We start from the raw sequence: 27,974 nt of genomic DNA on the forward strand, positions 1-27,974 counted from the left end.
ATAATCTGTAAAGAAGGCTACCCATCAGCAGAGAATCCTTTGCATATAAAATCTAAAATACAAAATATAATTACAATGCAACAGTGCCCTTATAAAAGTTAAATAAAACCGATTTACTACATCAGTGTTGCATGATGCAGTCAGCCTCCTGTGGCACACAGGGACATTACCTGCTACAGGATTGAGGTCAAAAATCACTACACACACAAAGAGGTGAGAGGTCAAACAAACACTTCTCTCCAAATGACTCTTAGTAACCTCTGGCTCAGACTGTTTAAGGAAGGGCCTGCCAGCATTTTAGACATATAGGCAATAAAAGTCCAATTCAATCAGAATTTGAAGGAAACATAAGCGCTTATGCTTAGTCAACCGTGCTGACCACATACTTGTCATGCAGGTTGTCACTCTTTTTTAGCCACGGAGGTGATGATCTCCAGAATTTACAAACTGTTTTAATTATTGCTCCAACCAAATTGATTTTAATTTTACAGATGATAATGAATAGGTTCATGTGTAGTGAAGGGACTCAGGTAAGGACCCTTCAGAGCCCCCCAAATTAAACAAAGTATTTGTTGACCAGTCGCCAGAGGCTGTTACATACAGGTTTCTACAGTAGGTTGGTTTAATTTCATTGCACACTTATTGTCACGACTTAATCCTTGCAAATCTGTGCATCCCAGCGCGGTCGATCATTTGCAGTCAAAGTCACTGTGGAAGAGCAGCAGGGAGTTGGATGAACTGAGGGTGTAGTGGATCTCTGTCGCCATCTAGAGAAACATACAACTGATGGAACGGAGCGAATGTTACACCCCCCAAAATCCTGAAAACCTGAACATGATACGTGGCTACAAAAAATGGATGGATGGACAGAGCTCATTTAAACTTGGCTAGTTTAGGTATATTTTGAGGCAAAGATAAACCTTGAAGACAGTATATTTACTTTTTGTCGTTTGTTCACGTTGTTCCCGCTCGTCCCCGGCGCACTGAATCAAAAGAATCAAATACACCCAGAGTCATGTGATTTGGTCATGAGGAAGTAAATAGGGAAGAGGGGATCCATAAAAGCGAGTCACTTTATCAGATGAATAACTTTGATGCTGTTTATTTTAATCAGCAATACATAAAAAGGTTAGTTTATCGGGATGCGTTTGTGTCATTTGACGTAATGTCGTCTGCTGTATCAAGGCTAGTCCGATGATTTGCTACTAGGATATATGCTAACGTTAGCTTGGCGGTGGTAGAGCTAACAGTAATGCAAAGCCAAATCCTAACTACAGTCCTCAGATTGTTCATTTAAGAAACCAAACAGCTTGCATGCTTTAAAGCAAACGCGTATTTTAGTGTATTTTATTATGTGCTCAGGAATCTTGGAAATAATGAGACTTAAGGGCTGAAACGTCTAACAGACATTTAACGTTATAAATTGTGTTACTTTTATTATATCACATGCTTGTAGCGCTGTACATCCGGTGAGAAAAATTACACTTTCTGGAAAGTATCAATTTCTGGAAAGGCAACACCAATGTAATAGGTTATTTCCCAAACCCAGGGAAAGAGTGCTCTTACTGTTGACGTCTCTCAGGTTCAATCAGAGTTTTGGATCAGCCTCAAAGTCTTGCTCAATGACACTAAAAAGTAGTTTCTCTGCTTGAATGATAAATATAAACAGCACCAAATAGAATACTAATATTGTTTCCATGATCCCGCTTTGTGTTTTTTCATCTGGAATATCTGCTTTTTTGTGCACCCTCCTCTTTTTTCAGCCACTATGGTGGACTTCCTGGCAGAGAATAACCTGTGTGGTCAGGCCATCCTCGGGATAGTCTCCAGAGGAAATGCCATCATTGCTGAACTCTTGCGCCTCTCTGATTTCATCCCGACAGTTTTCAGGCTGAAGGACAAGAGCGACCAGCAGAAATACGGAGATATTATCTGTGATTTCAGCTACTTTAAGGTTGCTAAAACAGAACCTCTAAAACCTTATATAACCTCAAACCATTATCCAAACTCTCACACATGATGTAAAACCTGCTATTACTGAGAGGGAAATGTCATTTATGAAAATGATGTAGACTTGAGGTACTGGAACATGGTAATTTTCTGAGTTAGAAAATATACAGTAAGGAGTTATAATTAATATGTTGTAAAGGATAAGGTCTTTTCTGCACATTTTAAATACATGCATGTCCAGTATTGGGTTTGATTGATTGCTATAAGTTTTTGTAAGCATAAAAAAACTGTCTATTACGTATAACAGATTAGCTCTTTAATTGAAATTGTACTATCTTGTTTCCATTGTTGGTACCTTTTTTTGTCAAGAGTATCATTAACAACCACATTGTTTAATGAAGATGCTTCTTCTCCAGGGTCCAGAGTATTATGAGGGTAAGCTGGAAGCAAAACCTGATCTTCAAGACCTAGATGAAGAGTTTAGAGAAAACAATATTGAAATTCTATCGAGGTTTTATCTGGCTTTTGAGAGTGTCCACAAATATATAGTGGATCTTAACAGGTAAGACCGAACTTGATTATTTAGGTCTCTGGATCTGCTAACTTTCAGTTCTATCAAATCATCATCCCTCTTCTCCTGGTTTTTAAATCACTACTCATGATAAAGATACTATTATAATGTAAAAAATACTGTTGATATTTGGTGTGATGATATTTCCTCTTCTCTTCAGATATTTGGATGACCTACATGAGGGTGTTTATATTCAGCAGACTCTGGAGACTGTGCTTTTAAATGAGGATGGAAAACAGCTTCTAGTGAGTAATACACATGAAAATCTGTTCAATTATGTAGCATTAAAGAATTAAGCTAATGTAATGAAGTCTTTTTCATTGATTTTCTTGCCTAGTTGTCAAAATTGTGTAAAAACTAACGGATGTCACAGAATTTCACATTATGTGTTATGTGTCTGTCCACACAGTGTGAAGCGCTCTATCTGTATGGAGTCATGTTGCTAGTTATTGACCAAAAAATTGAAGGAGAGGTCAGAGAGAGGATGCTTGTTTCCTACTACAGATACAGGTGTGGTTATGAATTACACACCCCCACACACAACAACTAACCTTCTCTTGCTGACTTAAATTCTTTATGAGCATCATCCCTTGTTTGCCAGTGAGTTTGCTTAAAGGAAAGTATACTCATTTTACTAAACACATACAAGTCTACATGTCCACTTAAAATAATATAGTAATATAATATAGTAATATAATAAGATACAGTTTACCTTTTTCTCTTACTGTCTCTTCTGCCTCTCTCTTTACTGGTTGATTTATCAACATATAAATCTTTTAATTGCCAAAATACATTTATTGCAATGTTTTTAGAAATTAGTTTACATCAAAATCTGTTGTCTAAATAATAGAATGCTAACATTTTGAACTTCTCTTTAATTGACATATGAGGATTCTATTAATACAAATTATAGATTCACTAGCTATTTTTCTCATATTGATTTTGTGTGTGTATCCACAATGTAGATTATTTAAACACACTGTATTGTGTTATATTAGTGCAGCCAGGTCGTCAGCTGACTCCAACCTTGATGATATCTGCAAGCTCCTCCGCAGCACAGGCTACTCCAGTCAGCCAGGAGCCAAACGGCCGGCTAACTACCCAGAGAGCTACTTTCAGAGAGTTCCCATCAGCACCACTTTTATCAGCATGGTAATAGGGAGACTGCGCTCAGATGACATCTACAATCAAGTGAGGAACAATTGGTCAAACGTCATCTTTAACTTTGTAGAGACAGAAATGGCAGCATTTGTCCCCTCTGATTCCTTTGTTACAGATGTTATATCTGTTATAATCTGACGGGTCTAGATTGTGTTGAATCTCCTGGACTGGACTTAAAGTCATTTTGAAATTTTTTCTCCCTCCTGTCCATAAGGTGTCTGCGTACCCTTTACCAGAGCACCGTAGCACAGCACTTGCCAACCAGGCTGCCATGCTGTACGTCTGCCTTTTCTTCAGTCCTTCCATACTGCACACCCAGCAGGCCAAGATGAGGGAGATAGTGGACAAATATTTCCCAGACAACTGGGTAAGTCATTTTTTAAAAGTATTGGTCACTGGACAGAGCATATCTTTAATCTGCACCGATAGTGTCATGCCAGAAGATTAGAACGCAGGATAAAGAACTTTACGAAATGTTGTGGCATTCAGTTTTTTCTCATTTATATTGTTGCACTGAAGTAGAGTGTTTGTATTATCTATCTGCAGGTTATCAGTTTCTACATGGGGATCACAGTGAACCTGGTTGAGGCTTGGGAGCCATACAAAGCTGCAAAGACTGCTCTCAACTACACCTTAGACTCTGCTAACATCAAAGAGCAGGTAACATCAAAGTCACAGTTACAGTCCTTCAGTTTATCAATCTATCGTATTGGAGGTACTGATAATACTATCCACAGAATGCATGAGTAAACCAGTGTGAATCAAATCACAGACATTTTTAAACGTTTCCTAAAAAAGGTCATTTGTTAACAAAGAAGGTGATGTTACATGTACTCAGAGTTAAGTGTAGGAACCAACATGTACAAAGTCATTGTCACAAACACCTGCACTCACAACACTGATTAATTGGCCAAAATATATATTTAAATGAATGTTTCCCAAACAACACTGTGACTGTGTTTTTAGGCCACTCGATATGCAGCAAGCATGGAGAGCCTGAGGCCTCAGGTGCAGCAGCTGCTAAAGGAAGGTTTCCTCAGGGAGGAGATCATCCTGGACAACATTCCCAAACTGCTCAACTGCCTGAGGGATTGTAACGTTGCTATACGCTGGCTGATGCTACACTCCGCAGAGTCAGGTGAAATTATATATATATATATTTTCTTTTTAAATCCATAATGTTGCATGTTCAAGAAGGTTTCGTATCAACTTTAAATGACTGCAACAAGGTCAACGAATAGGAATGAATTAAAACTTAATTTTAGGTTTTATATTCACTTTAGTCCATTTCTAACATTTCTAAGTTAGTTTGAGGTAGTGTTTTTTTGGGGGGTAGATAATGTTACTTAGGCTGTGGATTTACAGTTTATTCATTTTCTGTCATAGCTTATGATCTGAACAACAAACGACTGCGTCAGATCAAAGACCAAGTCCTCAACGACTCCAAGTACAAGCCTAAGATCCTTTTTCAGCTTCTGCTGGACACGGCTCAGTTTGAGTTCACTTTCAAAGAGGTGAGTAAACTGTACACTACATGTGTGAAAAAAATGCCAGTTGTCCAGACATTTTACTTTCTTGTTAGGTGTATCTGATCTGTTAGCACACAGTGAGACAGCGTATGGCTAGGTAGTCTATCATTAGGACAGGACACAAATCTAATGTTCTCATTACACAGCTCATCTGACTAATCCTTCCTCATAGACTGAGCATCTGTGTTGCCCCTCTTCCAGATGTTCAAGCAGATGTTGTCAGAAAAGCAAATCAAATGGGAAAGCTACAAGAAGGAGGGATCAGAGAGAATGACTGAGCTGGCCGAAGTCTTCTCGGGTGTCAAACCTCTCACCAGGGTGGAGAAAAATGGTGAGTCACATTGTTTGGATGGATAAGAGGAAGAATTACACGTACAGAAAAACAAAACTGTTACTGATTGAAGAGCCTCAATGATGCAAGGTTTTCGTGGTTTGAATATCATGGGTTATGGATGTGGAGTGTTGAAGCAGAAATGCTTAAATGAGTTTGAAGTTTGAAGCCATTTTGAGCAAAATGTTTAGGCATAAAAAACCACATATAGAGAGAGGTGTTTTATCAGTCACACTTCTGTTACTGCAACTGTAGCTCACACTTTGATAACAGTTTACATATGTTCTATCCCAGCTTGTACTACACACCTATATTATCCTTTACAGAAAACCTACAGGCCTGGTTCAGAGAAATATCAAAGCAGATTGAGTCTTTGAACTATGAGGACTCTACAGCTGCTGGGAGGAAGACAGTCCAGCTCATACAGGCTCTTGTTGAGGTGAGCAAGATAATGACATTTCACTCCGGATATACATTTCAGCATTACGACAGTGCTGATAATACTGATGTAAACTATAGTAATTTGTTCCTAGAAATTCAATTTGATTATGATATTTGAATCATTGTATTTAATAGTATTCTATAGTTATTGTGTTTTCATTAGTGTTACGCATATGTCTATTAAATGAATTCAAGAACAGGGCATGAAAACGGCAGCAAACAAAGTTAACTTCTATGAAATGCATATAAAAAGACACACATGGGAGTACATGTTAAAATGTGTCTTTGGCCCAGTGGATTGCATTGTCCTTGTTTTCCTGTCTATTCTGCCACTGTCTAAGGTAAAATAAGAAATAAAACTAATATAATATTCATTAAAAAATGCAAACATTGGCTTATGCTTATTTTTGGAGCCCCCAGTAACAACGTGATCATCTATTCCATGGGAACAGTGTTCTGGAGCAGCGCCTAATTATCATTTATGTGCCAAAAAATGAACAAAGGCCAATAGAGAAAAAACGAAGATACCACTGCTAAGAATGTGTCTGTAATCCTTGTTGTTTATCTCTGCACAGTTATGTGGGTCAATCTAATGATTTTCTGTTGGCTCCTCAGGTCCAGGAGTTTCACCAGCTAGAGTCCAACCTGCAGGTTTGCCAGTTTCTGGCTGACACTAGGAAGTTCCTGCACCAAATGATTCGCACCATCAATATCAAGGAAGAAGTCCTCATTACTATGCAGATAGTTGGAGACCTGTCCTACGCATGGCAGATAACTGATAGGTACATGCTTGCTTTTAAACAAAAGCCATGCAAATATTTTGGGAGCGAAAACAGTGGTAAAGTAACCATGAATATATTCAAAATCTGAATATTGGTCAATGTCTCAAGAAAGAGATGGTTTTGCTATTTTTGTACTTTCAGTGTCTCATATTGCAGATTCTCCTCATTAGCATCAAAACAAATGTATCAAAAAACACTAAGCATTGCCTGTAGAAACACATGGCTGCAGTTACTTTGCCTGTGTGCATTTCTTATGTCTGTGCAGTCATATTTATCCTTATTGTCTGGTTTATGTTTTATTATGCAGCTTCACCTTCATTATGCAGGAGAGCATCAGAGTCAACCCATCCATGGTCACAAAACTAAGAGCTACATTTCTAAAGGTGAGTACTATAAGTGCCCAAAAAATACTCACACATACGTAAAAACACATACTAATATTAATATATTTTAAATATAACATTTATGTTTTTTCATATACTTTGCCTTGATTTAGAGAATATTAACGGTTGTATTCTTTTTATCATTTTTTGTTATGTTTTTATTGTTATTTTATTATACAATCCCAATTCAAAAAAGTTAAGAGGATGTGTAAAATATAAACAAAAAAGAATGTAATGATTTTAATTTCTCATCAAACCATATTTTATTCACAATTGAACATGAACAACATATCAGATGTTCAAACTAAGACGTTTTACCATTTTGTGGAAAATATTAGCTCATTTGAATTCTATGGCAGCAACACATCTCAAAAAAGTTGGAACTGTGTACTATTTACTATTGTGTAGCATCCCCTTTTCTTTTAACAACAGTCTGTAAACTGCTTAAAATTTTATGTTGGGATTTTATCAATTTTTCTGAAATTGTTCCACAATTTTTTGGTGCAGTTTGTCTCAGATTGGTGAATCTCTGCCCATCTTTACATTCGAGATGCTCCGCTCTCTGAAATGCTCCTTTTATACCCAGTCATGTTACTGACCTGTTGCCAATTAACCTAATTAGTTGTAAGATGCTCCTACATTTGTTTTTGATTTGCAGCAATTACTTTTCCAGCCTTTTGTTGCCCCTGTTCCAACTTTTTTAGATGTCTTGCAAACATCAAATTCAAAATAAGCTAATATTTTCCATGAAATTGTAAAATAACTCAGTTTCAACAACTGATATGTTGTTTATGTTCTATTATGAATAAAAAGAAGTGAAAGAGGAGATTTTCACCTCATTGCATTCTTTTTTATTTACATTTTACACACGTCCCAACTTTTTTTGAATTGGGGTTTTAAATTTGTTTTGTATCAAGTATTGTTTTAAAGTGTTTTGTTTTATTATTTGAATATCTATGTACAGCACTTTGGTCAGCTGTGGTTGTGTTAAAGTTCTCTATAAATAAAGTTTTGTTGAGTTGAGAAGTTAAATGAACTGTGTGTGTGTGTGTGTGTGTGTGTGTGTGTGTGTGACCAGCTGGCATCTGCCCTGGATCTTCCATTGCTACGCATCAACCAGGCTAACAGTGCTGACCTGTTGAGCGTTTCACAGTTCTACTCTGGAGAGTTGGTGGCTTATGTCAGGAAGGTAAAGTGCATTAACTTTGGGTTTATTCTTGTGAGGATTCTCGTGTTTTCCCAGCAGTGTAACACAATGTTATTACCCGCGGCACTTCATAATGAACATGGTCACTTAATACGTGAGCTCTTTGTAATGCAAATTATTGTTCAGCAACAGCTGTAGTCATGATTAACTTTTTTACTCTCTTTTATCCATCTGTTTGGCATATTTACCCCAAAAGAACTACTTTGTAAGATGTGTATCTTAAGATGTTAACGCCTTCTGGTGACATCAGCCACATGCCATGTTACTTCTTTTTAGATTTTATTCCTGCTAGCTATACACAAGATTTCAAGATTTGTAATTTATAACAAGCTGCTTTTGAACACTGTTCCTGACTTGAACCCATGAAACATTACTGGGTTTAATTTGGGGTATTTTCCAGGTGCTTCAGATCATTCCAGAAAGCATGTTCACATCTCTGGCCAAGATCATCAAGCTTCAGATCCACGACATCATGGAGGTTCCCACACGGCTGGATAAGGACAAGCTCAAGGACTACTCCCAGCTTGGGGCTCGCTATGAAGTAAATCAATTGCTGAGCTTGATATAGTCTCACTGGCTCCTTGACTGTTGTTCAGAAAGTCATTGAAGTGATGAAAAAGAACTCTTCAGATCTTATATATAATATAGATAATTAGATGAGAGGCCTCAAGTTGTTCTGTTTTGATGTCGACTCATCTGTTTTGTGAGTCTGAGGCAATCATGCTACCAGCCATTTCTGAAATTTTATTTTTTTTCAATCTCACTCACAGTGTTTGATGTGAGCTACAAATTAGAAAAGAAAGACAGATATGGAAACAGATTGTGCCAGTACAGACATGCTTGTGAACTGCAATAATTAGAATTTGTAAGACTGATAATGAAAAGGCATGTTTTCAAATGGAGCCCATTTCTTGAACGATTTTAACTTTTGACCAGAATTTAAAATTTGAACTCAAGTTGAATGGCATATTTCAGTGAATGCTATTCAACCTCGGCTGGTGTTTATATCTTTATTTTTTTTACAGATTGATGTGGTATATTCGTTGTTTAGTGTATCCATATAATTTGACATGGGACTAACTTAATTTAAAGTTCTAAGCATCTTCCTGCTTCGTGCAATTACAGGTGGCTAAACTCACACACGACATCTCCATTTTCACTGAGGGAATCCTTATGATGAAGACTACTCTAGTTGGAATCATAAAGGTAGATGATGTGTTGACATTTTGTACCTTTTATTGTTTGTCTGATTGTTTGTGTTTGTGAAAAATTTCAACATGCCACCGGAGATTTGGTGCTAACACGTTCAAGAACATGTTTTCATGGTCTGCATTACTTTACTGGCGCATTGTGGTGCTTAAGGTGGATCCTAAGCAGCTTCTGGAGGATGGCATCAGGAAGGAGCTGGTGAAGAGGGTGGCATATGCTCTGCACAAAGGGCTGAGCTTCAACCCTAAGGCTAAGGTAAGACATCGATCCACTGGATATTTTTAGATTTTACAATGCATTATCGGTCCTAAGCACACGTTTGTGAACTATTGCTGTGTGTACCCTGAAATGACTAAAACATTTTATACATATTTTTTGTTTTTTAACTTACATTTTATTTAAAAAGTAATCAGCAGATGACCATGTCCTCTTGCCCAGTGTAGATCAAAGATAGCAGTAGTGATAAATTAACGGATGAAACTAAACTAAACTTGTACTCTGCTCACTCAGCCCAGTGAGCTGATGCCTAAGTTGAAGGAGATGGCGGCTACCATGGATGGCTTTTACAGATCTTTTGAGTACATCCAAGACTACGTCAGCATTTATGGCCTTAAAATATGGCAGGAAGAAGTGTCACGCATCATCAACTACAATGTGGAGCAAGAATGCAACAGCTTCCTCAGGACTAAGGTCAGACTTAACACATTAGCATGCATTTACAATTTACAATAGGGCTTGATTGATTGACTGGCCCTTTCCTTGCTTCGACCAGATCCAGGACTGGCAGAGTGTGTATCAGTCAACCCACATCCCCATCCCCAAGTTTCCCTCTGTGGATGAATCTGCCACCTTCATTGGCCGTCTCTGCAGAGAGATCCTGCGAATTACTGATCCCAAGTATGGCTTCCTAAATAAAGCAGAGCAATTGCTGATACACTTTTTTTTTTCTCTCAGAGCAACTGAGCTTTAATCTGAAAACAGAGATTCAGGCTTTGGTCATAGCATGGCAGCATTTGTAGGATTTATGACAAGTGTTTTTCGTTTATACAGGGCAACAAGCTACATTGACCAGTTGAACACCTGGTATGACCTGAAGAGCCACCAGGAGGTGACCAATAACAGGCTGTTCTCTGAGATCCAGAAAACTTTGGGTACATTTGGCCTTAATGGACTGGACCGTCTGCTCTGCTTCATGATTGTCAAAGAGCTGCAGGTAACCAGCCCACAAAAGATTAACAGATTGGTAACTCGCAACAAGGTATCACCAAGCTTGTATTAAAAAAATCAGCAGCAACACATTACAATTTCTTCTCTGAATCGGCATATTCAGTGCACAAACTAAATACACTTGCTAACCTGTTTCTATCACCAGAACTTCCTGACAATGCTTCAAAAGACCATCCTGAAGGACAAAGCTGCCATAGATGTCTTCAAAGCTATGTTGGGTGCTGTCAATCCAATCCAGGGCATTGTGGGTAAGTTCTTCATTTAAAATGCCTACTGCCTGCTGGGATCTTTTTATTATTTAAGAAAATTATATTTATATATATTTTCTTTAATAGCTAATGCCAACAAAGCGTACGCCACTGCTGTGGCCAAAACTCAGAAGATCTGGGGTGCATACTTGGAGGCCATCATGAAGGTACTGGTATACATCCTATTCTCATGTTTGTGACCGGAAAAGAGTGATACGACTTCATACTTGACAAGTTCGCAATAAAGACAAAATAAGGTAAAGTTATGCCAAATGAATGTGTTTTGTTGTAGGTTGGTCAGATGCAGATTCTCAGACGGCAGATTGCAAATGAGCTGAACTACTCCTGCAAGTTTGACTCCAAACACCTGGCTGCTGCCCTGGAAAACCTCAACAAGTCAGTCTAGTCTCATGACAAGTACATATAAAGCTGCAGTTGCTGCATAATTATTGTTACTGTTCAGTGGAAGGCATTGCTTTATTTATGTATAATTTAAAGTGTTGTATCTTTCTCCAATATGTTGGTTGTATTTTATGACATTTAGACTCATGATACACAATGTGTATAAATGTACAATTAATTAATTTGTTATTTACCAATCTCTAGCACTGTGTTAATGGTGCTATGATAATGCCCTTGTTGTTTTTTCAAACTATTTCTTCTTCTACTAAATGCCAACTCTGAATGTGGATTCTCTAGGTCTTTGTTGGCAGATATTGAAGCTCACTACCAGGACCCATCTCTGCCTTACCCTAAAGAAGACAACACTCTCCTGTATGATATCACTGCCTACCTGGAGGCTGCTGGCCTTCACAATCCACTCAACAAGGTCTGAAAATGATGGCTCTGTTGTTTACCACATATAATGAGTTGACAAATCTACTTTAAATATTTAAAGACTAACTCAAACTGAAACTGAAAGTTCACCTGAACTCTACATGATCCCTGTTTTACGTTTTGTTTGGTTATAATCTGTTTGTTCCTTTCTCACAGATCTACATCACCACAAAACGACTACCGTACTTCCCCATCATTAACTTTCTATTTATCATTGCTCAACTGCCTAAGCTTCAGTACAGCAAAAATCAAGGCGAGTTTTTTTCTGTTCTAAAGTTTGCTTCAATAAATCCATCCATCCTTCCAACTTCTTAGAGCTTAAATGTGGTTTTTAATTGGATAGGCTACTAAACATTCAGCATAGATTATTATTCAGAAACCAGTACATTTCACCGCCAAGGTTCAAAGAATGTGTGTGCACTGTGCATTTTTTTTCATCTAGATATATCATCACACAACTGGCATCTTGTATTTTCACAGGAATGACATGCAGGAAAGCTACAGACCCAGTTGACTGGCCTCCACTGGTGCTCGGCCTGCTCACACTCCTCAAGCAGTTTCATTCCAGATACACGCAACAGTTCCTGGCTCTCATTGGTCAGTTCATCCGCTCCATCATGGAGCAGTGCACAAGGTATCAAACCAGACTAAAATACTTAGCAGTAGTTGCTAAACTAACACACAAAAAAACTAAAGTATTGTTTTTTGTTTCTTTAATCTGAAAACTTGTATCACATGTTTGCATCATGATTTTAGGAACTCACATATGATTATCCATTTGACTCTATTACAGTCAGAAGATCCCAGACATGCCCTCTGATGTGGTGGGAGCTTTGATGTTCCTTGAAGACTATGTAAAGTACACAAAACTCTCACGGAAGGTATGGCAACTTACACTTGCTAGTAGTGCTGTAAAAATGAGGCATCTGTAAAATATACTGGGACATGTATATTGTTATAGAGTGACATGTAAGGCATTTTACAGTAACACATCCTTTAGCATCATGATTTAAAGAACATACAACTATAGATAATTTTGTCTTGCGTTGTTGTTGCATGTCCTGTGTAATATAAAGGTGTATTTCTCTTCGTTTTATCTTCTTTTTCAAGGTGGCTGAAGCCCATGTGCCCAGTTTCATATTTGATGAGTTTAGAACAATACTGTGAAGGTCTGGATGAAGCACTTCAGAGAATTGAGAATCATGTTGCCTTCAGGCTTTTTTTTTCCTGGAGACATTTGGACTTGTCATAGTAGGAAGAATGCATAGTGTTACTAATAACTCTAACGATGGCTCCCTTATAGCAAGTCTTCAGTATGAAAGTGTACCAACGGCACAATAACAGGAGCCTGAAAGTGAAGCAGCTAAATGGGATTTATCCATCCTAAACTTCAATTTCTTCTCAATACGTTTCCAGAAAAAAAAGCCTATTGAATCAAGTACTTGCATTTCATTGTTTAGACCATTAGACTGTGTTTTAATGCACTAATAAATTGTACATATGGAAAATAGAGTATTTCATATCAATAAATGTCCCAGCTTTGTGTATAATCACTTTGTTCCGTTTTCAAAGGTAACTATTTCATTAATAAATAATATTGATAATAACATGCAGTGATGTGTCCGCTGTGTTGATATAGGGACTTTTGAATGTAGACTTTTACTTTGAAAAACAAGCCGGAAGTCAGGATATAGCCAAAGTCGTGATGAGGCTGCAATCTTGGCGGTTAATTTGCACGTTTTCCTGTTGTGTAACCTGGTACATGTTTTACTTGTCATCGCAGCAGTACTTATAAAACACACTCAACTGCCTTCCGTTCGTACTGTGCTCGTGGCCAGGTCGTCAAATTTGTTAACGTTAGCTAGCTAAACTGACGATAGCGTACCGCTAAGTGGGGCGGCGTTGGCAAGCTAGGCTTTATTTCTGTGGGGGATTAAGTTACCTGAAGTTTATCATCGTGATGTCTCTAAGCGCCATAACCGCGACACTGTCAAGCCTGAAGTCATGCCAGGGAGACATCCAGACAGGAATGGACATTGTAACCGATGTGGCCATGGACCTGGCGGAAGCGCAGGGTAACGTTACTGAAGCTGTCTCATTCACTTGTGCTGATCGCTGCCACCCTTGAAACTTGGGGTCTGCATTATTTATTGTCCCTGATTGTGGCATCCATTCCATAAGTGCATTGCAATTTCTAAGATGTGACGAAATACATTTACTAAAGTTACATTTTAACTTGCGGAGTTCTCTATATTACAGAAAAGTACTGTAGTTTTTACTCAGCAAACACCGATCAGGGATAACACGACCACCTGTGCAATTTTAATGCGATCCAATACAGTGGCCCTGCCATGAATTCTACTTTTACAAGGTTATACTTTCTCAGTTTTTAGATTGAAACTGTCAGGAAGGTGATTATTCTACTATGTGTTTAGTCTTGAGATTAAAGTGGGAAGTACCATCTTACTGGAGTGCATTATAAGAAGAGGTGGTGGTTTTGTTTTGGGCCCTCACTTATTTAAACAGGGAGGTTCTATGTTGAGGCATTAACACATTTATTACCTTATGACTTGCATGTCAGTTGGTGAAATAACAGCAATACTCCTGTAACATAATAGGGGTAATTCTGAATACTTTGGTACATTACCAAGGTTTTCTGTACTTTGTCAATACTAAATTTGAAATTAATTATTTTCATAGAAATATTATAGCTAGCTTTTAACTGCAGTGTCAAGCAGAAAGTTGCTGTCCATGCTCCAAGGGATAATGGAGAATGGTTCCCATCCTCTGCGTGACATGCTGGTGATGCATAGGTGCGAGACTCAAAGTGCACTACTGAGCACTACAGGAAGTCAGTCCTTCCTGCATCAATCTTTATAACTCCTCCCTCTGAGATCAGATACTCTGATTAAATTTTAACTTTATATTCCTTTTTATCTCATTCTCTTTCTATGTTTATTGGTTATGTTCTTATTGCACAATTTCCTACTCTGGCATGGAGCATCTGGGAGGAAAGCAATTTCCCCTCCGGGATTAATAAAGTATTTCTTATTCTGATTCTGATATAGATATAGAGGTGAACCCTGACATCAAAGAGTTGGAAGCCATGATGCTGGAGTGTGCCAAGCTGGACAGGGAAATTAACTACTTTGTTGATGTTGTGCAACAAGTCACATCTGAGGTGAGAGCCACCTGGCTTTTATCTCATAAGTGGAAAACATATTTACCTACATACCAATGAGCAAGCCAGGGCCAAGTTGCATTACCGTGAGAAAAGACCTCACCCCCTGCTATGCTACATATGTCTTAATGTCAGAGGATTACTTTTAAACATTAGGGAAAAGAAGTTGACTTTAATTGCAAAGGTCAAGGCCATAGCCTAATGTACTTCACTGTCTGTAGGTTGCTACACAGCAGTCAGAGGCCATGTTTGGTCTGTCTGCCAAAGTGAGGGAGCAGTTCACAGAGAGAATAGCCAGGCTTTCTGATGCTGAACTGCATAATCACCAGAAAGTAGCAGCCTTCAAGGAAAGCATCAAGAATTCTTTCAACCAAGGTAAGGTGTAAAAAGGACAAAATGAGGAATTTGTGCTTCGAAACGCAGAGTAATGTAATCAGGACTTATAAAAGGCTTATATTAATATAATAATAATAATAATAATAATAATAATAATAATAATAATAATAATAATAATAAAAATAAGGAGAAAAGGAGAGAAATCTTGGGATGTGTTCCCTTTTTAGAATAATTAACTTCATTTTATACAAACAGCTCCTTTTGTTTACTGTTGAATAATTATGTTTGACTGTCTTGTAGCTACTCTGTCAATTTAATTTTGATTCAGTCCCAAAAGTGAATTAGATTACCCATTGAAAAAGGAGAGAAAGTGTATTGGAAGTGTAAACATTATGAAATGAGGTGATATCACTTCACATAGAGGAAATGTATTCTGAGAAGGATTAACCCATGAGACATCATTATTGTTTACTGAATGAGTGCCAAAATTTGGTGCCTGGTGGCTCAATGGGTAGAGCACAGAGTTGGGATGCAGAAGGCCACGGGTTCAAATCCCACCCCACTAGGTGTGGTCCCACCCAGCCATCAAAGGCCAATTTGGTGCTGGTACCGAGCCCGGATAAAATGAGAAGGGTTGCGGCAGGAAGTGCATCCGGGGTAAAAACTCATGCCAAATCCACATGCGAAACACATTCCGCTGTGGTTGTCCCCTGAAGGGACAAGCTGAAAGCTGTTAATCTTTGAATGAGTGTCAAAATTATCATTTCATGTTATTTTTAAGAGATGTTGTTCTCTTTAAAGCTTAAAATAAAATATGTACGCTGAGTTTTGGTTGATTCATTGCATCATGGCCTGGGTGATTTATCCAAGGAACCATGTAGAGTTATGTAATACCTTCAGCTTTGGATGACTTTTGAGTTCTAGTATTAGATAGTTGTACCTACACTGAAACAACAACAATAAATATTGTGAGCTTTATAGATGGCTCTAAAATGGGGTGTTGGTTTAGGTGGATGTGTTAGATGTCAGTAACTGAGTGAAATTTGTATGTCTGTAACTAAGACTGTCTTAGGCCTATAGCATGTTTGCTACCATAAATGCATGTAGATATCTGTTTATATTTTGTAAATGTGGCAAATAACAAATGCAGGATTTACTCTGAATCTTTTACGAGGTAAGAAGGACATTGCTTTATTCCATGGATTTGCTGCAGTTTTATCCAAGCTCATGTCCTTGCCTGTTGGATATTCTCCTGCTACCTTGACAGTATCTAATGCATCATTTATTATTACTATGATTGGAGAGTTGAAAACAAATCATAGGTATGCTGTGTTTTCAGCTAACCAAGGGTCAGCAGACAACTTAGAGGAGCTCGATGAGGACATCGCTGTTACACAGAGCCAAAGCAACTTCACCTGCCCTCTCACACAGGTGCACCAGCTCTCTGCTCTTTTTCTATTAGCTTCTAATCAATTTTTAGCCTCAGTGAGACATAATATTTATAACACACATATGTGCATTTGTATTCAAGGTGGAAATGGAAAACCCAGTAAAGAATAAGAAGTGTAACCATCACTATGATGAAAAAGCCATACTGGGTCTGATCAGAACAAGACACGGCCAGAAAAAGAAATGCCGGTAAGACACTATCCCTTGGAGGACTGTTAGAAAGTTGAGTCAGATCTTCCTGCAGTAAACCACTTAGCAAGTTGGTGTGCGACCGGGAGACAGCCTTAATTCACATTTTCTTTAATATGCTGCTTTGATGTTTGAGCCAGATTACATGCTACTGGTCCCAGGAACAAGGATGAAATCCCAGTTGTGGGATCCTATGTTATTCTTAAAGAAACCTGCTTATTGCTTTGACTGTCCTGACTGTGGTCACTGTGCACACCTTACATGGACAGTTAATGTATAGCAAGAGGGCTTTTCTTGATTATATGTATGGCCACATGATGAGATGTTGTTGTACCTGTAGTAAACAGCTTTTTGTTAGTCGTTTGATTTATTTAAATTCACATTAGCTGCTGCTAATGTGACAGCTGTTATTCCTTGGGTCCAGAAGCTGTCACCAAGTGCTCAGCAATTCTTCAAGGGCACAAAGCTGTAATACAACACTTTTTTTTTTACTATTAACATAGAAGAATACTATATTTTTATGGTCAAGAAAAAATATTTGAAAATTGTGTTTTCTAGGCCTTCAACAGCTGCTACAGTAATGTTGTCTGGCTAGAGTGACCCCCACTGCAGTGGACACTTTTTGCTGTAGTTTTTCAAAGACCTTGCAATAATAACTCTAGTGAAAACCATCTGAACAAAGAAGGGATTTTCATTTCATATAAAGCTGTTGCTTATGTGTGTACAATGTAAAAAAAGAGACGCAACTCAGACAGTAACAGACAAACCAAAACAAAGTACTAGATGATTATCAGATGGCAGATGATTTCGATTTATAAGTGTGATTACATTAGACATGTGAGTTGAATTTCACAGAAAGAGAAAAGGACTCGTTAGGTAAAGATAGCAAAGGCAAACCTGAGCCACAAGTTATTCGTCCACCTCACACTTCGAGGGGCCAGGTGTGAGCTTTGCTGGGCATGATAGTGCGGCTGCTGCTGCACATTGTAATGCATACTCACTCAGCATCCTAGTGTTTGCACAACAACAAAGGCTCCTCACTCACTGCAGATTGTCACCAGACAAACTTTAAAATCTGGTCCAATAGTGCACAGAGCAGATGATACTATACAGGATTACCTATCTGTGTTTTTATTTCCATCCCCCCCCATCAATTACAGTATATTTTTATATTTCAGACATACATCTGTCTTATGTAGCTATATCATAACAAATGTCTGCAAAATAATGCAACACAATCAAAATGATTTAAAATGTAGTAAACTGTCTCCGTGTGAATTCAAGCCTTCATTACATATATTGCTCTCTCTCTGTTCTCTAGCTGTCCTGTGGTGGGCTGTGGGAACACAGATGTCAAAGAGTCAGACCTCATTCTTGACCAGATGCTGAGAAGAAAGATCCAGATTCAAAAGAGAAACAGCAACCGGACTTAAAAAACTTGTATTGGTAAATATTTGTACATCAAGAAACATACATGCCATTGGGAGTATTTTCCGTTTAGATCAGTACTGAAGTTTTTAAGGTGCATTGGCTGATTAAAAAATTTTTTTTTATTTTATTATGGTTATTTTTTCTTTAGAGATTTGTAACTCAGGACAACTCTGCTGTGCAGTTTAATTTATATTTTAGACTCTGAGTTTTTGTTCACTCCTTTCTTGTTGAATGTAAATAAAAGCTTTAAACTTTGCTTGGATTAAAAGCATCAGAGTCAGTAACTGGGGATTGGGGTAATATGGTATGTTTTTGTCTATGTACATGATGCAGTAAATTGACGGAACCACAAGAGAGCAGCCTCTGCATTAGGACATGGGTGTAATATAATCAGTCAAACCAGAAAAAAAGATATTAACTTTTCATCTCTGGAGTGAAAGTTTCAGGTTTGCCAAATAATTTTTAGAAGAGCTGTGATGAACTCCAGAATATTTAAAACCAGGAAGTGCTTAGTTTAGTCTTTCTTGAGGTTAATGAGTATGTTTTTATGTACTTTATCATAATAATATATAAGTTTTTTTCATTTGACCTGTGATCCTAAGTTGGTCAATAAGAGGTTATTCTAATAGCAAATAACTTAAGTAGGATGCTGGTGATACCAAAGAAATTTCCATGAAAAAAGATTTTGTCAACAAGCCAGAAACCAATTCCTTAAATCTGCAGAAATGCACTTACATGATTAAATCTCTGCCCTCCTCCCCACTTTTGCTCCCTGTGAAGGGTCTTTGTTCCTAAGAGAAACAAACAAAGGCTGCGTTGAGATGGAACTAGGTAATCTTTTAATAACCTTGCATCAGGCATTTTAAAGAATCTGTAAATGCTCTCTCCTCTCAAATAGTGCGTCAAACAGCATTAAGAGCATTTCACCATTGAAAATATTAAGTGGCAACAAATAATCTGGCGAACGTTGATACACTCATTTCTCTACTTCATTCTGAAATGCCATTCTGCAAAACTAATCTTGTTTACTGCCCAACACTTGAAATCACCGGTAATTTCCCAACATCGTTTCAATTTGTGGTGAAGCGTCAGTGTTGAATTCACCGTGTCGCAAGCACAGCCATTGAGCTGTTTCTCACGAAGCTGTAAATATCCTCAGTCCGTCATTCACAACAATTTACAGACACACTGGGCAGAAAAGGGAAAAAAAAGGCACTCAATTTTCCATAGCTGTTCACTTTTTTCTGCTCATGTTTGATCTAGAATTCACATTCATCTGCTCAAATGTTCCAAGAAGTAGGTGCAGTGGCTGCCTGAGACATTGTAAGCCTCAATATTTGGCTTGTCCATTGAGGATTTTACCTTTGGCTGGAAGTGAACATAGTAAACATTTCACTCTCTGGCACAGGAGTCCAGGCCGGGGGAGTGCCAAAGCTGGATAGAGAAGGATGAGAACAGCAGGGCTCTGGTAAGACTGGCACTCCAAACTCTGGTTTTAACCAGGTGTCATGTTTTTCTTCCACAGCTAAATCCAACAGTTTGACACCCCTATCAAAAAGAGTCTGGCCCTTTGCGCTGCTACTTAGGTTGACACACTTCTACAAAGTTGTCAAGGAAACTATATTCTCTGTGGCTGCTGACATAACCTCCCCTTACTGAAGTGAATAAAACCCATTTCCTTTAGAGCAGAGTTATTTAAGGCCGCAAGTATAACCAGCACTTTACAGAAAGTACTTGGAGTTGATTCACACTGATGTAAATCTGTACTTGTACAACCAATCTGCAGATGATTCCTGTGATCACACTTAAATTGTTTTGAATCAGTTTTAAAAGGAGATTTTGACATGACAAAGTAGGAAAACCACATGTGTACATACATTTAATAATGATGAATTCCATTTAGATGCTTCAGTTTCAGGGTCCTGGGTTTGTGCATGATTTACAAGTTTAATGCAGACACTTTGCATTTACCATCATTGTTGACTGATCTCCCAGCGGGTATTAGTGATGTGTAGGTCTCTACAGCTTAAGAAGTTCAGAGGTAGAAATTTCAAATCCAGAGCAAAGTTGATTTTTCTTCTCTGGGAAGACACAGAAAGAACTATATAATTCTGGATTAGATTGTTTGGAGCTCTGTCTGGCTGTTTACAGTGACACAGCCACAAAGTCAATTGAAAACCTTTGCTGAATAAAAATGTAGACCTTTCCATTTTGCAGATTATGTAAATGTTGGTATTCCCTGTTTCCAAGAATGTACAAAGAAAACTTAACATTAAATCAGGATTGGAAGCATGTTTCCATTATTCTTGAATCTGTTGCAAAAGATATGTAACTTTTCAAGAGATTTGACTATATAATATTCTACTTATCTTGTTTATATGCTTCATGTTATACATTTTTAATCGTTGTAAGCCTGTCTCATATTTTGAATATGTCTCCATTTGTGCAAATAAAATGTAGACGCTGCCTGTGCTTGTTTACACAAACCTGCAGACTGAATATGTAAATGAGGTAGAAAGGCGTACTGCCGCTTTAAACAGCAACACCTCCCAGCAGTTGCTAGATCCTGGGTGAGTTTCGTTGCAACAAACACAGTGGCTCATGCAACAGTCTGTACAACAGAGTGAACCACACAACAAGCTGCCTTATTAGGAAGGAGTGTAGCTGCCTGCACAGTCTGAAATCCTGTTAATTTTACTGATGTAACAGCAGCAGAGCGTGGAACGCTACGAGCAGAACTGCAGGTGAGTGTGTCAGCTGGTCCAATGAGTTCACTGGATTAACCTGAAGAAATGATCCCGAGTAGTTGCCGAAAACCTTGGCGATAGACTAAGGTGAGAGCAGAAGTGTGGATTATATCATATAGTGCCGGCATTGCACCAGAATTAACAATTGTAGTAGTTGGAATAGTTCCGTGGAAACTGTGAACGAACAGGCGAAACCTGACACACCTGTTGGGAACGTAAACCACGCTTAATAGTTTGACTTGCAGATGGACTTCGAAATTTAAAGTCATTCTTTAAGCTAATTTATTGTTCATTTCTGTACACGTAGGTGCCGCCAATGTTCGTTTGGGGGATATATACAGCTGGACATGGATTAGTGGTGACCGTGTTCCTCGCTCTGGATTTAGTTGAACCGCTGTTGTTCCTCCTCCCGTCTCCTACCCGGTGAAGTGAGTGCGCCGAGAACAGGTGGATCCTGTTTGTGTGTTCAGCCTTACCCTTCTTTAAGCACCTGTCACGTTTATGGGGAATCAGGTGGAGAAATTTACACACTTAAATTACGCAGAGGTGCCAACATCGGACCCAAATGGGTTCGATCCGGACGACGACGGACCGCGGATTGGCGTCTCCTACATTTTCTCCAATGACGACGACGACGACGACCAGGACGACAATGTGGGCCACTTTCCTTCAGAAATCCACACCGTAACCCACGAAGAGAAGCCATTCGACCCCCAGGACGAGCTGGAGTGCGCCATTTACTATCGGGATGAGTGCGCCTACGAGAGAAATTGCGGAGCGGCGACACACTCTGCGGAAAGTCTCCTGAACAAGTGCAGACCGGGAGATCTGCTGGAGTTTGTGACCACGGGGCAATATCCACACTGGGCTGTTTACGTCGGGGACTTCCAGGTGGTTCATTTGCACCGTGCTGAGATAAAGAATAACTTTCTCACCGATGTAAGTCAGGGGAAAAAAGGAAGGATAGTGAACGGTCTCTACAGGTACCGTGCGCTCCCGCCGGAGGTGATTGTGCGCAACGCCCTGGACCATGTGGGGTCGAGAGACCGAGAGCTGTACTGGAGAAACTCGGAGTGTTTTGCCGCCTGGTGCCGGTTTGGCAAACGGGAGTTCAAAATCGGAGGGGAGATAAGGATTGGAAAGCAGCCGTACAGGTTAAAGTTACTCTTTTCAGAGAAGAAGAGTCACGTTCTGGAGTTTCAGAGCTTGGAGGACGTGATCATGGAAAAGCGGAGGAACGATCAGATTGGCAAACATGCTGTGTCGCAAGAACTGGCCAACCACCTAAACACAACACAAGAAATCAAGGAGGAACAATATGCCAACTAATTTAGGATGCTGTGGTTATCTGGGCAGGAGTTGACCTTCAGCGAAAGTGCACAGTATTGGGCTTAAAAACGGTAGTGTGTTGGTGCATCTTTGACCCCGGTCTGTGCATGTGCCACAGTGCACGCAGATGTGCATCTTCACAGGGAGCGGAAATCCACCTTAAATGTAATATGTCATCTAAAATGGGATGAGAAATTCTAATATCGGAGATGACACTTTCTCACGTGCACTGGTGGCACGGATCAGAACGGTTGTAAGAAAAATGAGAGGTCCTCCCTCTTTCTTTAAAAAAAAAAAAAAAGCTAGATTTGCATTGCACCTTGGATGAAGTCAGAATTTAATTGGCTATAATTAACTTTCTAATCCGATGAATCTTTGCACAGAGGAGCCTGACAGTAGCACGGAAAGTTGGTTCCTGTACAACTCAGGTGTTGGAAACCAATACAGAGTGGAAGAGAAACAACTGAAGCTTTTCTTTTTGTGCGTCAACCTTGAGGATTCCCTTTCTGTTGCGTTATATCTGATCATCACACAGCTTTACCCACTCTTTGACTGTTGTATACACTGTTCAAAGCTATAACTGCACCTTTTGATTCACCAGTTTCAACAGTTTATTATTTTGGAAAAAAAGCTGTTTGTATAAAAGAATATGGAAATAAATCTATATTTGAACAGTAAAGTTTTTCTCCTTTTAGTGACGAACCTTTCAAATGTCTTATGGGAAATTATTGCAATAATAATCAAGATTTCAAACCATCAATCTCAGGGGAAGTAGGAGAGGTTGTTGTATTGTAAACCAAATTTTGCACCCTAAACACCAGCATTGCTTTGCACATGCAGCTGCACCCCAGGTCATGGCCCGGGGGGACCACAGTTCTGCACTTTGAGGATCCCTGCTGTCTGTTTGTTCGTTGAAGCATTTGCTGCCCTCCTGTAACAGCTGCTAATGTTGCCAGTTTTGTTCCAAACATTTACCTCCCTGAGCTCCCTGAGACTGCTTGAACATCAGCTGGACATTTTGTTTTGTTTACACCTCTGCAGATTAAAGACAGTCATATTTGATAGTTTAGCTGCAGGCTAAAGGTGTTCTTAACTAGAAATTGGCTTTTCTTACTTTCCCTGGAGTTATGGGCATTGCATTTTAGGCAAAGTGGCAGGTTTGTTTGTGAACACCCACAAAGAGGTTCAGGTTTTTCTCAGCCAATTCCTATTTGGTTTTCTGTCGACATACGAAATAAGAAAAGTCTATATGGATAAATCAGCGGGGTGTGGAATCACAGATTAAACGTTTGACATAACAAGGTTTAAAATTAAGGATGTAGTTGAACAGGAAATAGATGCAAACTTCAGAGTCCACAGAGATTTTAAATCTCAAAATATGTCAAAAGATAAATTTCTCTGAAATGGTATGTTCACATATGGAGGCTGCAATAGAAATTGCAGCACGCTCTGAGGTTGTTTTGAGCTGCTAGACATTTTCCTCTCTGTATTTTAGAGGAAGCTGATGACTCTTTCATAGCCAGTCAGTTGACTTGCATTGTCGTTTTTTTTCTTTCCCTTCGTAATGTTTGCGTGGAGATTATGTTGTAGTCATTTTGCCACTGGACCCGAATCAGGATCATCATCAGTAGTGAGAGCAAATAGGAAAGCTGCTTGCACATTTATTAGCATTTTCAGTCCTCTGGTGTCTGCGTTGATGAAATATGAATTGTATCTATGTGTGTGTGGATCATATTTATGCCAATCAGTCACATTTTTTTTAGCACGAAGAGCTGCATTTGGTGAAGAACACATTTAAGCAGCTGAGGAAAAAGCCATTAACCTCTCAGCTAAACTAAACTACCAAAACACATTCTGTATCCTTGACGTCGGATTTTAAAATGACTTTAAATCCAGGGTTGTGTACATCCATGTTTACTACCTCTGCACTGCTTTGTCTGATGTATAGCTGCATGTCTATGTACATCACTGCCACCTTACTGTTAACAATAGTAATCAAGTGATGCAAACAGAACGGGGACCCACCCATAAAAACATTGCTCCATAACACCCCATGTGGTCAAAAGCTCCACAGGCCATGTTTAATGTAGCTTGTCTATGCAGAAGTGAAGTCAGTTTCACCATAGACCATGGTGGTAAGAGTTATCTGTTGAAATTCCTTATTTACCACCACACACAATGAGGGAAAGCTTTTGGTTTGACATGTTGGCTTATTCATGTCAGCCTTTTGGCCATGGAGTCTGTGATGTTTCCTTTGGAGGATTGGAGGAAAGCCCATAGCCTTTAGGCAAAACTGGCAACATTTCAGAGCACAAATCAAAGGCATCCCGTGTTTATGAAATGTCATTAAATACAAAAACTTCCTACGTGCCCAAGTCTAAACTTTGGAGGAATGAGGAGATTGTATCTGACAGAGCTACAGGAAGTGGCAGTGTATTTTAGACGGGGCCTCAAGCCACAGAGAGATTGTTATCTGTGTGCAACAAACACTGCGTAGCTTGAAGATGGATAGTTTGAGGACATTTGACAATTTTAGGTTATGTGCTTGGCTGCTTAGAATTTGAATTTCACCTCGGGTTTTATTAACTTGCCAGTTTTCTTTTTTAACCACTTGATCTTTTGCTGCTCAAATAATGTCCATGAACTGCTCAGAGTTTTTCTTAATAAATAGGATTCCTCTTTAACCGTTAAAGAATAAGATTTATCAGTGGCTGTTGGGAGGGAGAGTGTGTTTGTAAGATAAGATAGTAAGACTGATTATTAAGTGTGTACACCAGCCTTTGATTAGCAGTGGCATTTTGAAGGGCTGAAGCTCTTCAAGAACCACTTTCCTTCGTGTTAATACATACATACAGTAGCTGTAAAAATGTGAATGTTTTTTCCACATCTATACATTCATCTGCCACAGACAGAGACAAAGTGCTGTGGGGTTTTGTCTGTCACACCATTTCCACTGCCCACTCACCTGAATCATGTTAATGCTTGTGCTTTGAGAGACAGTTCCATTTCCTGTGAATTACAGACATACATAATGAAACTCCATAATCCCTTGTAAATCTAAAATTAACAACTCTGCATTCGTTACCAATCATTGATTCACAGTGCAGCAACACACAACTTTTTTTGCTCCACATTTTCCCTGTAAGCTTCTAGCATCAATCACCTGCACTGGGCTAATGATTACATGGGGTTCCCACCAGTTCAACTTGGACTGGGCTGTGTTTACTGTTCGTGTCAGACTGCCACTGCTTTGTGAGTCTTTCTTGTCTCGCCACAGGATGACCGTTTGTTTTTTCAGCCACACAATAGCAAAGTCCATTCCCTCCCAGTTCCATGGAAGTCCAAGATCGCTCTCTTTTTTTTGAAAGCAACATTCCTATAACCTAGTTTTACACAGTTCTGGCTTTGCCAGAACAATTGAAGTTTACTAATGTACACAGAGGCAGGCATCCAGTGTTCCCATGTTCCTTCCTTGGTGGTTTCTTTCAGTTTCCTCGAGTAATGTGGTTTGGCAGGACTGAGCAGTGGGCTGTGAAGAGAGCCACTGGTAAAAGCTGGAGAATTGTTGTGCTCAGAAACAATCAATTCCTAGAAATCATGACGGTGTCAACAGCAAGTCAGACTGGGTGACGATAGCAGACATCACATAAGAATAGCTTTCCAAGACAATGGAAGAATATCTGTGATTTGATCGTTTCTGTCTAGAAGAAGAGGAGTGTAATTTGTCAGACAACAGGAGCTGATGAGAGGCCTCTCTGAATGGAATCAGCCCTATTCTAGTTTGAGCTGTTGTGTCCAGTCAGCCAGGGCTGTCTGGTTTACATAAAGGAGAGCAAGAAAACAACAAATGCCCTAAGGAAACTTTCAGTACTCTGACCCTGTTTCTTTTGATGGTGATGAATGAACAAAGAAATAAAAAGAAAGAAAGACAGAAGGAGACATGAATTATGAAGTTAGAGAGATGGAAAAGGAATCACAAACTCGGACAAACAGAGATGTAACTGAGAACTTCAAGCTCTCTGACCTGTTTACCATTTAGGTTATTTATGGCAGACTGATTCAGGAACTATAAACATTTATCTCTTGGAATCATTACGTTTCCGGCCTTCCATCTTCAGCTTTACTGCCTAAAACTGTGCAGCTTACCAGAGGTAAAAAATTGACTAAATGACACTTTCAGTTAGTAAAGAAGCTAATTATACACCAGTAAACTTTTTTTTTCATTTACTTAAATAGAAATGTTGTTCTTTATCAGTTTTTTTCCACAATAATTTTTAATATTTGAATGCTCTGTCTCTTCATATTTGACTTCTTTCCAGAAAATGTAGCTTGTGTTACATTAAAAGCTTTGATGTATATAGTAAAGAAAACACGTTCATATTTCATATACCTTAAAGAAACGTTAGCAACCAGGTGAAACCCTTAGAACAGGGGGCCACAGTTGGGAAAACATGTCAGGTTGAAAGCAATAGTCATAATCCCCTCACTCTCTCTCTCTCTCTTTGTTTTTTTTTGGAAATTAATAGAGCCTACCCTCACGGCTGTCTCTGCAAAACTTCCTCCCAGGTCCCAAGGAATCAAATTAGTGCTTATCAACATTCTTGCTGTTCTTTAATTTTAATTCCATGTTACTGCTCCTATGCTCTATTGGTTTAATTGACAGGGCCAGAGGTGTATTTTCCTTTGCCCTTCAAAGAAAAAAAAAATTAGGTAATCTATCCTAATGTGCTTCTTTCCTCATACGTTTTCTGCTTCCTTCCTGCTTGTCTTTTCTTGTTTCATTTGACACATGATGATACCCCTGACTCAGGCTTTCTTGGTATCAAATTTTTTTTATTGCCTCATTCATCCTTATGAACTGCAGATTTTGGATGCCTGGTGGTGGTCTACAGAACTGCTGTCCCTCCTGTATGGCACACATAAACCCTGATGGATATGCATTTAAAAACAATGGATGTCTGTCCATTGAATTTAAAGTTTATTCTATTTGAAGGTTAAAAAAAAAATCTGCCAGCAGCAACTGTGTTTGTTTAACCTTGGTTAATACTAAAGTGTGAAAACAATATTTTGTGGTTTATATGGAGTTATGTGTCAGACTATGTCTAGAAACTTCACAGTAAGCTGGACTGTCACGTGTGTACACTAAATGTATTTAGTTATGTATTTACAGTATTTATACTGTAAAAAACAACTGATTCTGGGATGGATCCATGCTGGAATCTAATCAGGTAAACCTAACTCTAAGCGTGGAGGTAATTTGCGTAAAAGGAAGTGGTTTTGTAGATTGCAGATTAAATAAACAATCATACTTTGTTAACTTCGTAGCTCTTACAAGAAAGTGAAGATGTGTACTTTTAAAACTTTCAAATGATTTTGTTTAAAACTAAAGTCAGTAATGATCGCTGATGGTTTAATAAAAGAAAGATTTGAAAAGAA

General features: G+C 38.8%; 3 protein-coding genes across 4 annotated transcripts; all 3 read left to right on the forward strand.

Moving 5' to 3' along the window:
- The first annotated feature begins 979 nt into the window (after positions 1-979).
- Positions 980-13,483, forward strand: washc5 (WASH complex subunit 5). The gene is made up of 29 exons (XM_067510208.1): positions 980-1,128; positions 1,764-1,954; positions 2,367-2,512; positions 2,682-2,766; positions 2,931-3,031; positions 3,520-3,712; positions 3,897-4,049; positions 4,229-4,342; positions 4,649-4,820; positions 5,069-5,196; positions 5,413-5,542; positions 5,869-5,981; positions 6,599-6,765; positions 7,073-7,148; positions 8,227-8,337; positions 8,756-8,896; positions 9,481-9,561; positions 9,718-9,819; positions 10,075-10,254; positions 10,337-10,461; positions 10,615-10,777; positions 10,937-11,039; positions 11,127-11,206; positions 11,332-11,435; positions 11,739-11,868; positions 12,033-12,129; positions 12,357-12,510; positions 12,670-12,757; positions 12,987-13,483. Exons 2-29 carry the CDS (start codon positions 1,769-1,771, stop codon positions 13,041-13,043), a joined length of 3,480 nt encoding a protein of 1,159 aa, XP_067366309.1. The 5' UTR covers positions 980-1,128; positions 1,764-1,768; the 3' UTR covers positions 13,044-13,483.
- A 125-nt stretch (positions 13,484-13,608) lies between these two features.
- Positions 13,609-18,717, forward strand: nsmce2 (NSE2 (MMS21) homolog, SMC5-SMC6 complex SUMO ligase). Its single transcript, XM_067510211.1, has 6 exons — positions 13,609-13,951; positions 14,945-15,057; positions 15,279-15,432; positions 16,733-16,824; positions 16,925-17,031; positions 18,353-18,717. The coding sequence occupies exons 1-6, from the start codon at positions 13,837-13,839 to the stop codon at positions 18,462-18,464; spliced, it is 693 nt and encodes a 230-aa protein (XP_067366312.1). The 5' UTR covers positions 13,609-13,836; the 3' UTR covers positions 18,465-18,717.
- A 2,336-nt stretch (positions 18,718-21,053) lies between these two features.
- On the forward strand, positions 21,054-27,974 carry LOC137130282 (protein LRATD2-like). Of its 2 annotated transcripts, none has more exons than XM_067510209.1 (2): positions 21,054-21,206; positions 21,517-27,974. In XM_067510209.1, exon 2 carries the CDS (start codon positions 21,711-21,713, stop codon positions 22,536-22,538), a length of 828 nt encoding a protein of 275 aa, XP_067366310.1. In that variant the 5' UTR covers positions 21,054-21,206; positions 21,517-21,710; the 3' UTR covers positions 22,539-27,974. The 2 variants fall into 2 exon arrangements, with proteins under 2 accessions (XP_067366310.1, XP_067366311.1); XM_067510210.1 differs by having other exon boundaries at positions 21,071-21,296.

The sequence above is a fragment of the Channa argus genome, chromosome 7 (assembly GCF_033026475.1).
Source record: "Channa argus isolate prfri chromosome 7, Channa argus male v1.0, whole genome shotgun sequence".
Taxonomy (NCBI): Eukaryota; Metazoa; Chordata; class Actinopteri; order Anabantiformes; family Channidae; genus Channa; species Channa argus.

Excerpts from the sequence above, each read along its gene's own strand:
- LOC137130282 (XM_067510209.1), top strand. The coding sequence starts at position 21,711 with ATGGGGAATCAGGTGGAGAAATTTACACACTTAAATTACGCAGAGGTG.
- nsmce2 (XM_067510211.1), top strand. The coding sequence starts at position 13,837 with ATGTCTCTAAGCGCCATAACCGCGACACTGTCAAGCCTGAAGTCATGC. Across the intron at positions 13,952-14,944 it reads GGACCTGGCGGAAGCGCAGG|ATATAGAGGTGAACCCTGAC; the intron begins GTAACGTTACTG and ends ATTCTGATATAG. Across the intron at positions 15,433-16,732 it reads CAAGAATTCTTTCAACCAAG|CTAACCAAGGGTCAGCAGAC; the intron begins GTAAGGTGTAAA and ends CTGTGTTTTCAG.
- washc5 (XM_067510208.1), top strand. The coding sequence starts at position 1,769 with ATGGTGGACTTCCTGGCAGAGAATAACCTGTGTGGTCAGGCCATCCTC. Across the intron at positions 10,255-10,336 it reads ACAGCTTCCTCAGGACTAAG|ATCCAGGACTGGCAGAGTGT; the intron begins GTCAGACTTAAC and ends TGCTTCGACCAG. Across the intron at positions 11,869-12,032 it reads TTCACAATCCACTCAACAAG|ATCTACATCACCACAAAACG; the intron begins GTCTGAAAATGA and ends CCTTTCTCACAG.